This window comes from Brassica napus, assembly GCF_020379485.1.
Source record: "Brassica napus cultivar Da-Ae chromosome A3 unlocalized genomic scaffold, Da-Ae chrA03_Random_16, whole genome shotgun sequence".
Classification (NCBI taxonomy): domain Eukaryota; kingdom Viridiplantae; phylum Streptophyta; class Magnoliopsida; order Brassicales; family Brassicaceae; genus Brassica; species Brassica napus.
In genome coordinates, this window is record NW_026013975.1 from 10133 (window position 1) to 20748 (window position 10616).

The 10616-nt window shown below is 33.4% G+C and overlaps 2 protein-coding genes across 2 annotated transcripts; one reads left to right on the forward strand and one right to left on the reverse strand.

The window, feature by feature from the left end:
* Nucleotides 1–3322: 3322 nt before the first annotated feature.
* Nucleotides 3323–5716, forward strand: LOC125594130 (CBS domain-containing protein CBSX1, chloroplastic-like). The gene is made up of 8 exons (XM_048770448.1): nt 3323–3627; nt 3836–3923; nt 4194–4258; nt 4319–4367; nt 4609–4661; nt 5035–5150; nt 5247–5304; nt 5405–5716. Exons 1-8 carry the CDS (start codon nt 3430–3432, stop codon nt 5477–5479), a joined length of 702 nt encoding a protein of 233 aa, XP_048626405.1. The 5' UTR covers nt 3323–3429; the 3' UTR covers nt 5480–5716.
* A 425-nt stretch (nt 5717–6141) lies between these two features.
* On the reverse strand, nt 6142–7169 carry LOC125594131 (ethylene-responsive transcription factor RAP2-10-like). Its single transcript, XM_048770449.1, has one exon. It carries the CDS (start codon nt 6888–6890, stop codon nt 6312–6314), a length of 579 nt encoding a protein of 192 aa, XP_048626406.1. The 5' UTR covers nt 6891–7169; the 3' UTR covers nt 6142–6311.
* Nucleotides 7170–10616: the final 3447 nt, after the last annotated feature.

Below are 10616 nucleotides of genomic sequence, written 5' to 3' on the forward strand. Positions count from 1 at the left end.
ACCACTCTAACTTTTAACGTGAGAGCTCGATTCCAAAAATTTACTTCACAAATAATAGTAGAGACAGATTAAATGAAAATATTTGAATTGATTAAATTTTATTGGTGAAAAATTATTGGAAAGTGTATAATAAAGTAAAAGAAAAGTTAAATTATAAATATTTATTGAATTTTTAATAAGCATGAACACTTTGAAAATTTTTATTTTCGGAAACATAGAGAATATATATATATATATCCAACTAGTAGTTTGGATTTAATAGCATTGATTTGAATGCAAATCAAAACTGTGGATCTTGTTGGGTAATGGGTAAATACACTCATCAGCCACTGACATAATATGATAGTATCATAGACGACGTTATTATATATTTAGGAGATAAGGATTTACAACTAAGCTCATATCCAAAGGTTCTAGATATATCTAATTTTAAATTTGCAAATCTCGGAATCGCAATCGAGTCCGAGATTAACGAACGTGGAAAACATCGGACGGTATCGATAGAATCTCGGTTTGTGAGTTGTCCAAATCTTGTTATAGGCTTTCCAAATATCCTCAAGTAGGATTCGTTCAATGCGATATTTTTTTATCGTTCAATGTGGGGGCCATGTGATTGTGAACGAGCTGATAGTCGATACTCCTCGATGTCTTCACGATAGGTAATTTTTTTATATGTTGTAATTTGTGTTTATCCTTTTTAATACAATTGGATGCGACTCGTGATAGCTAACTAATTTTCTACGTAGTCAATGTATGTATAAGAAATGTTAGATAAGCTAACTTTCAAATGACAAAATTGGAGTGTTAGCAAAACCAACAAATGTAATTTTAGAAGCGTCAAAATAGGAAAGCCTTTGTTGAAAAAAATGTCAGACATATGTAGAGAATTTGACTGCTTTGTCAATAAAATCAAATATTATTAGTAATCAATGGAGAAGAAATAAATTAAGGGTATCAGGTTGGGGACAAATTAATAGTTAGGGTTAAACTATGTGAGGAGAACAAAAAAATCTAAAGGAGACGACAAAAAAGGGACAAAGGGAAACACGTTAATGTACAAATATAGCAAGGAGTCAGGAACTTAGGTACGATGTCCATACGTTTTGCGGTCCAAAGACTTTCCATTTTTGTAAATCTTTGAAATTAACCCCCACTTGTTTTCCCAAACATCATTTGACACCGACGACACACACAAAACACTTTATTTTTAATTATGTTTTTGTTTTTAATTGGTACTGTATTTTGAAACCACACCCAAATACTAGTACGGTCCCATTTGCAATAATTCACGTTTGTTAATGGAGGGGCCAACGAATTATTCCAACTTTTCAAGTTTTCACCAATATGGGAATCATTTCCTTTTTCACTTTTGTTTTGCTTTTAATTTGTTTCGATGTTTCAGACAAAATAAATAAATCAGTGATGGACGGGTATATAGGGCCTAACTGAGGTCAAGGCAGTTTTTTTCAAGTCTGAAGGAAAAATCTCATCAAGGGTAGGTGGCAAATGGCAACTAACATATTTCAAAACGACAAGTTTTAAAATAAATAACTTACTGAATTTCACTAAAATAGCATGTTTTATAATCCGTTATAGAAGAACAGATTTGCATGTAAATGATTAGTAGTGTATATGAAAGAACAGATGAGGAGAGACTTTAATCTAATGATTAAAAAGTGTTTGCAATACAAAATATACAAGTTTTGCATTCGTTATATATGCATCAAAATATTTATAGCAAGTCTCCTATAAATGATACATTTCCATCCCTAGCTCGTATACTAGATTATTATTTGCAAAAATGATACCGATCGATGTATATACGGGCTAGTGGCTTATAACATCTCTGCCGGGTTAATTGAAAAGAGTACAACATTCTACCTAGCTAGCGTGAGGTTTAAATGGACCAGTCGGGCCTTGATGAACAAAATGACATCTATGTGTTTTTATTAGTTTAAACGTAGATGAAAAGAAAACGAATAGTAGAATATAATAAACTTGGCGAAGTCGTTAACAAGCCAGAATATCACAGAAAGAGATGGACCACGTAAACGAGCGATTATAAAGCAACAAATTGAGTGTTATTGAAGTCAAGATCATTCGAGTATTTTGTCAAAAAAGATCCTTTTGAGTACAGAGGAACATGATATTAGCATTCTAAGCAGAAAAAAGATCCTTTGAGTACTATGAACTACGTTAATCGAAGTTTTATTTTTTGTTTTCACCAGCTTAAAACTGTACGTCAATGCATAAAAACTCATCTCAAACTAGTTAACAATGTTCTCTTTTTTTGCTAAGAATATGAATTTCATTACTAGAATGGGCAGGTTGTGTAATACAAAGGTTAAAGCTTACAAGAGAGCACCATGGCAAAAAGAGAAAAAACATGGTGTAAACCCGAACTAGATTAGCAAAATGCAACAGATGATAAAACAGAGGTCTAGGCGAAGGCAAGCCAGCGCCTAAGGAGCCCACCGAAAGCCTTCATCTTTCGTCGAGCAAGAATGGTATCTTTGATCAGCCTGTCAAGTTGCTTGAACAGAGCCGCTGGTGATGATTACATGTTGTTGTGGAGACGGCTATTGCGCTCATACCAGAGGATGTAGATTGTTGCTTGCCGTAAGACGACGCAAGGTAGATGAGTGGGTGGGGAGCTGAGAACCCAGCCAGGAAGTGAAAGCTGTCCAAGTGTGGAAGGTGAAGGTTCTGTATCCTAGTCGCCTTGTGATCAGAGACCATAGATGCCTACTAACTTCACATCTTAAGAACAGGTGGTCCCTGCTCTCCTGCACATTTCCACACAGGCAGCATGATTGATCAACAGAAAGACCCCAGGAGGCTAGACGAGACCTGGTTGGCAACCTATCGAGATGAGTAACCCAGAAGTGAAAAGCATGACGAGGGACTGCACCCTTAAACCATACATTAGCAGTCCATTCCTGTACAGGTCCTCGAGGCCGTAAAGAATCCCAAGTGTGCTTTGCGGAGAATTTTTCCAGTTCCATTTCATTCACACACCAGAAATATTCATCAATAGAATGGATCATCAGTCAACGAGTTGGCGTTAAGCCTTTTAATTCTCACCAATCTATCCAAAGTACTATTATATACAAAAACTGTTAAGTTGTGTTTCAACTTTCAAGTATACTAGATTCTCAGAGTAATCCATCTCAAATACTATCAACAAGTATTTAAATCTTTTGGCCCAAAACCCAACAAACTGAAGATCCAATAAACAAAAAAATACATAGATGTGTTTGGTTCGAATTTCTTAATTTACCGGTTTGAAATATAAACCGGTTTGGTTAAAATGAGTTAAAACAAAAACGAGAGTCACGGTTCTTCGCTTTTCCCAATACAAACGCAGAGATATCGTGATCTCTTCAACTCATATCACTTCCGGCGATCTCTCTATCTCTCCGTCGTTCAATGGACGCCGTCGTCCACGCTTGTCCACTCTCCATCACGCGCCTACGCGCACCGCCCTCCGCTTCTTCTCCAACTGTTATCCCGCCGAGATTCCTCTCCATCCACTCCACCTTCTCTCCCACTCTCAGCTCCCTCTCCAAATCCCGAGGTCCTTCAGCCTCCTCCGCCGGCGCCACGTTGATGGCGAAGTCTTCTTCGGTATGCTCTTTTGCGTGCGTCTTAGGGTTTCGGGAATTTCGATAGACCAGGTTGTTTAGGTTATTAGATTCGTCTTTTTTCACTAGGATTGAATGTATACTTAGATCGAACATGGTGAAGTTGCATTTGATCCTTGAATAAGTGTTGTACAAGTAACTAAGGGGGTTTGGTTCGAGCTTATAGGATGTATTTTTGAATGCTACTGTAGCCAAGAAGTGGAGTGTACACTGTTGGTGAGTTCATGACCAAGAAGGATGACTTGCATGTGGTCAAACCTACCACCACTGTTGATGAAGGTATCACTGATTATAAAACTGAATTACAAAATGACTGTTACTGTAGCCAAGAACTGATGTGTATTATGTCACATTTATCTTATATTAATTCAAAATAATTTTTAATAAATATATATAAATAGATATATAGTTGCTGTACCTGTATATTTTTTTTTTTTACTGTTTTCCGTCTCCCCTTTTCTGTCTCTGTATCTGTCTCTCAGATTGCATGTTATAGTGTGTTTTTGTAATTCAATTTTGTAACCATCTCTTTTGTTCCCTTCTCTACAGCTCTAGAAATCCTTGTGGAGAATAGGATTACAGGATTTCCTGTGATAGACCAAGACTGGAAGCTGGTTAGTATCACTTTTGTATGCCTTTACTCATGAGTCCAAACCTAATCCTTGTTGCTGCAGGTTGGGCTTGTTTCAGATTATGATTTGTTGGCTTTGGACTCCATCTCTGGTAAATGGGCCAGCTATCACCTCCTCAATGTATTTGGTTTCCTTTGTTTTCAAAGATATTTTTAGTTTGGGTGGAGAAAGATGAAAGCTACTTGATCACATGGTGGTATAAGATCAATGTTATGATGATGATCTTGTGTCTCATTTGTTGCTAGATAGCACGCTCAAACGTGGAATGATCAAAAAGCTTCTTCTCTAACCTTTCAAATCTTATTTACTGTTTTTCTTGCTTATCTCTATAGGTAGTGGAAGTACAGAAAATGCCATGTTCCCTGAGGTTGACAGCACCTGGAAAGTATGTGGCCCTCTCTTTTCTTTATTAACAATTTGAACCCTGAATGATTTTCAGTTCACTCAATTCATATGTTTTTCTCACGTTATCAGCAGTAGATTCTGTGAATTGAACTTTTCGAAGAAGTTGTTTTGACTTAATTGAGTCGATTACCATTGCACATAATTTCATCTTATTGCCTTCAACTCAGCTCCCTTTACAAAATTATGTTAATGTTACATTCAGAGTTCTCTAGTTTAAGTAGACAGAACTCTGGATTAAATGTTGACATAATAAAACTTCTCAATGAATTGTTTCTATGCGTCTCTTGTTTTTTGTATCTTGTAATCTTTTTTTGTATTTTATCGTACTGATCTTGGAAAGAAGACATTTGCAGACTTTCAACGCAGTGCAAAAGCTACTAAGCAAAACCAATGGGAAGCTTGTTGGAGATTTAATGACACCAGCTCCAGTTGTTGTTGAGGAAAATACCAATCTTGAAGATGCTGCTAAGTTACTGTCTTTACCTTTATTTCCATTGCCATCATTTATTTTCTTCTATCTTACATTCTTCTCTAACTTGATCTTCTTGTTCCGTTTTCCCACTAGAATCTTGCTCGAGACCAAATATCGCCGGCTCCCTGTGGTAGATTCTGATGGCAAATTGGTAAGAGAAATTTAACATCTACCTATATTTCATACTTAGTTTGCATTACATCGTTTCTCTCATGCATCGCTTATACTTTTTATATTCCTCCAAATAAAAGGTTGGAATTATCACTAGAGGAAACGTGGTTAGAGCCGCACTTCAAATAAAGCGCACTGGTGATAGGAACGCTTGAATAAGATACAAACAAAAACCAAGAAAATAGGTTGTAGAGAAGAACTCAACATGGATCAAACATTATCCAGATAATAAGAGTGAGTACTAAACAGTGTACCTTGTACTAGAATTATATTAACTTGTATTACAAGAGTTCCGCATCTTATGTCGGTCACAAGGAACTCAGCTTTTGTTGAATTTTGTCTGGTAAGTGGTAAGTACACTACTTGCTTTTTTTACAGAATCAGCTTCTCTTTTTGTTTGATAGGTTAGGTTATCAGATTCTTTGGGTATTTGATTCTCATCCAATTATGCTTTACAAATTATATGTAATTTATTAAAAACAAAATTTAAAAATAACTTTAGTAGTTACGATAATAGAGATAGAGAGAGCTTTAGTTGTTAAGATCGGACAAGTTAAAAGGAGACCCACTTACCATATTTGCCTTGCAAGACACTCTGTGTCTCTGCTGCTTCATCTCCTACTCCAAACACCCACTTCTGTTTCCTTGAGTATCTTGCTTCTTCTGCTGCTATGCACTCACCGTCGTGTTTCCATCCGAATTTTAAATGTTGTACATAACATCATACTAACCGTACTGAAGAGTTCGAACACAATCAAACATCTAACACTTTGAATTTAAACTTTGAGTACGATGATTTAAATTTAGAAATGAGTGATTGAGTGAAAACTATTTATAGAAACATACCATTACACTAGTAGTTAAAATCAGTAATCACAAACTCAGTAAAGAGGTGCATGTTAGCAACCTCCGCGCATCATACAGACAAAACATTCTCTAAAAATCTAAGTTCTACAACGTTTTGTGTTTTTTGGGTGGATTCCTTTCCTAATCGTCCTCTGAAGTTTCCGGGTCGGGTAATTTGTTTAAATCGACCGCTTCCCATGACCCGTTACACCTCTTATCCTTACTACTAAACTCATGCTGACCATCATTAAGGCGATAATCACTATGATTAACACTATGATCATCATCCACGTAATCATGATTACCACGTTGATACTGTTGATGATGATGATGATGACGACTGCCTCCCGCCGCTTCTAACGCATCCACTTGCGCTCCAACCTCCGCTGCTTTTCTCCTTATGTAAGCCGCCGACATATCCCCACCACCGTTTCCTCCCGCTACCGTAACGCCGGCTAAAAGCTCCGGGAAGTTAAGCCGAGCAGACGGACCTCGGAGATAGAACACCGCCGTGTCGTAAGCTCTCGCCGCCGCCTCGGGAGTTGAGTAAGAGCCAAGCCAGATCCTAGACCGTTTGTTAGGCTCTCTAATCTCCGCCACCCACTTCCCCCACTTCCTCATCCTTATCCCTTTATACGGTTTCTCTCTCTTCCTCGTCGCCGCCGGCGCCGCAACCGTCGAAGTAGGAACAGCCGCCGCCACTTCCATCACTGTCTCCATGTGGGTTTTCGCCGGAGATTCCAAGAAACAACGAAAGAATCAACTTTCTATCCGATCTAGAGAGGATGTGATATTGACGGCGAAGCGATTACATGCGCAGGGAGGTTGATGAACACGTGGGCCAAGAAGAGATGAGAGGAACACGAAACAGCATAAGAGTAGTTCAAAAAACCACCGACACTAATCTCTTAACTACTTTCTCATATATATTTTTTCTTTACTTTTATTTTCGCTTCTCTCTAACAGAGACAACAATCATCTTCCACGATATATATAGCGAAAATAGTATTTATTGTTTGGACGGAAATTAAATATTAGTGTTAAATACGCGCATGCACCTTTTTTTAATAAGTTCGACGGCTCTTTCCATTGGACGGTTATAAAATTAATTTCTATATACTATCAGCGTTACTATATTCCACAATTTATTTTGTGAAAGTCTATGCCAGTTTCTTATTCCTTAGCTCTCTAATAGATAAACTATAATCATTTTCTAAATGAAATTAAGTTACAATGTAGAGTCTTGAAAAAATTTCTACTGATTGAAAAAATAAAAAAGTGAAAAAGAAAAAGAAACGATTATTAGTAAAAAAATACTCTACATAATTGGGGAGACTTTACCACTGGTTCACTTATGTTTTATCATTTAATTTTTAATATGTAATTAAATAACACAAATATATTCATGAGATACCCAAGTGGGTGTCTAAACACTAATGATATTTTATTTTGATATTGGAGTATGTGGTTTAAATTTGAAAATGTCAAATAGTGTAAAAATGAAACTGTTACCCAAATAAAAAGAAAATTTGAAAATACAAGTAAATAGATGATATTTATTGCTTGCATGGAATAGGAATAGTATTTGACGTAAGGGAGGTGGGTCGTTGTTGTGGAATTTTGGAAACAATAATAAATGGCGGTTTTAATTTAATATTTTTAAAATTATACAGAAATGTTCAATAATACGATGGATTTACCTTATTAATTAATTTTTGAATTAAAATATTAAATAGGGAAGAGGCGGTAATGACACGCGTGTCTCCTCCTGTTCGGGGGACAAGTTAGTGGGATTTCTGAAGTGTTTTCTTTTGTCTTTTCTTATCTCCTATGTTTATTAATTGTCTTATTTTACAATTTCAATATTTTATGCAAAATTATAATTTTCTTAGGATTTATATTCAGTCATTATGTATAGTTATTATAGATATAATAGCCACGTCGAAAAAAAAGATATAATAGCCACTTTCTACCACTCCTTGTTTTTTTTTACCATTTGGAATTTGTTAAGTTTTCCAAATTTTCTTAAATTGTGGTTATGATTAAATCTTGAAATTTCCTCTGGTATCTAACCTAATGTAGTTCATCTGAAAAAGTCGTACCGTGAATTCCAATCGTGAGCATTACCTAAATTATTGCAAACAACAAATGTCATTAGTCACAATAACTCTAGAAAGTTCTCTTACAAGAATAGAATTTTTTTTCTAAAAAAATATCAAAATAAAAAAGTTTACGTCGGTGGTCGGTGGGCATTGTATATGGCGTTTGGAAATAGACGTTCTATCCACGCAATAGCGATGTACTTGATTTTATAATGCTGCCCTTCTAAAGATAATCCTCGATGGGATTTAAGGCCATAATCGACACTCAAGAGGATATATTTACACTTCACAGCATTGTAAGGTTAGTTCTGTGATCATCTCAAATGGAAACAGTTAAAACAGTCAAACTATATGACCAATCATATTTTATAGTATATTTTATAATTAGTATAATTATTTAAAAATAATATGTAATACTTCATCCGTTCCCGAAAGTAAGATATTTTAGGTTTTTTACTTGTTCTACAAAGATAGATTTTCCATATGTTTAATGTACTTTTTTATATTTTTAAGAAACATTAAATGAAAATATTTGAATTGATTAAATTTCATTGGTGAAAAGTTATTGGAAATGAATAACAAAATAAAAGAAAAAATTAAATTATAAATATTTATTGAATTCTTAATAAGCGTGAACACTTTAGAAAATCTTACTTTCGGGAACAGAGAGAGATTAATATTTAAGAATGTAGATTTTAAATCTTTGTCTTTTGGCTAAAACCAGCATATTCTTTAGGTTTCAAAATATAGTTTAAAAAGTTTTTGTGTTTTAATATAGATGATATTTTCATATTCTAACGTAATTTTTTTATCTGTGTTTTTTGTTTTTGTATAATTAATAAATTTATTTATAGTTTGTTTTTAATATTATATAAAATTTTATTTATATGTGTAATTTTAATAATTATTTAATTAAATATTTAATTATGTTATTATTTTAATATGAGTATTAGTAGAGTAGTTATATTTTGTTGCTAAATTTATAGTAGAATATATTGAATGCTGAAAGAATTCATTTTCTTCTATAGTAGAAACAATTATATGTATAATGCCAAAGATTTTCTCATATAGAAATTTTATTCTGTTGTATAGCAATTTTCTCTCTCCTTATTATATTTTATTGTCTCTTTTTGATAATTCATTTATTTAAAATTGTTGGTCTCTGTGGTGACTTTTTTATAAGTGTTATTTCTGTCTTTTTTTTCACAAATAGTTTTTTTATTTTTTGAGTTGTTATTTTTTTAATTTGATGTATTTGTAAATAAGATGTTATAAAATTATGCTTTTTTTCTCATTATTTAATTAAATTATTTAATTTCATTTTTTATTTAATTTTTTAGAAAATAGAGTTTTTATTTAGCTTATTAATTTGTTTATCTTTATTTTAGGCTGAACTAAATTGCATTTTGGTTTGTATTATCTAAATAAAATGTCAAAAGTTTTTTAAATAAAATTTTAATTAAATTTCTTTACTTTAATTGTAATTTATCTTTGAACGTTTCAATTTATTAATATTCTTGAATATTCTTGTTTTAATTGGAAGAAATTTTCTCATCTGAAAATTGAATTAATATGTTTTTATTCTTTTGTTTTATGTAACTGTGTTTGTTGTCAATTTCTTCATGTTTTGAATATTGAATGTGTTAGATAAGTATGTATATGCTTATCGTTATTCTCAAATTGTTTATAATCTGTTTTCTTTATTTTTCGTGTACTTGTTGATTGTTTTCTTATTGTTCGTTAAATTGTTGCTTCGTTGGTTTGTGTTAATGTTTTTAATATATTTTGTTATATTTGATGTCTTTTTTTTTATTGTTTTTAATTAATATTTCGTTGATTATGTTTTTCAGTTTGATATTATTTGTTTGTTTTGTGGGTTTGTCTATGTTTTGTTTCAGTAATTTGCATTTTTTTTTCTCTCTCTTTGTTTGGTTCTTTGATTTGTTTAGTAAGTCACAATTGTTTTAGGTATGTTCATATGGATGATGTTCTTGGATTTATTGATGTCTCGATCCTCTAATAATAGTTTTTTATTTGTAGGATTGTGTTCCGTTCATATGTGCTCGTATTATGTGTTTATAGAGTTGATGTCATTTGACGGTTCATTTTCTCTGTTTTATGTTTTGTTTTGTTTGGTTATGTTGTAATTTGCATATTTTCCTCTCTCTCTCTCTCTGATTTTAGCCAGTCCGTCATCAGCGGTTCGTGTGAGTATGTCATAGAGGCTTGTTCATATTAAGATATTCATAAGTACAAGTCCATTTTGTACATAATATTATGTGACCGACATTGATGTCATGACAAATAATCGTAATGGTTTAAGATTGGTTATAGTTATACTAGA

Bases quoted from the DNA above. Each gene is read 5' to 3' on its own strand.
- LOC125594131 (XM_048770449.1), bottom strand. From the start codon at position 6,890: ATGGAGACAGTGATGGAAGTGGCGGCGGCTGTTCCTACTTCGACGGTT.
- LOC125594130 (XM_048770448.1), top strand. From the start codon at position 3,430: ATGGACGCCGTCGTCCACGCTTGTCCACTCTCCATCACGCGCCTACGC. The intron at 4,368-4,608 runs GTAAATGGGCCA...TTATCTCTATAG, and splicing joins GGCTTTGGACTCCATCTCTG to GTAGTGGAAGTACAGAAAAT. The intron at 5,151-5,246 runs GTTACTGTCTTT...TTTTCCCACTAG, and splicing joins AATCTTGAAGATGCTGCTAA to AATCTTGCTCGAGACCAAAT.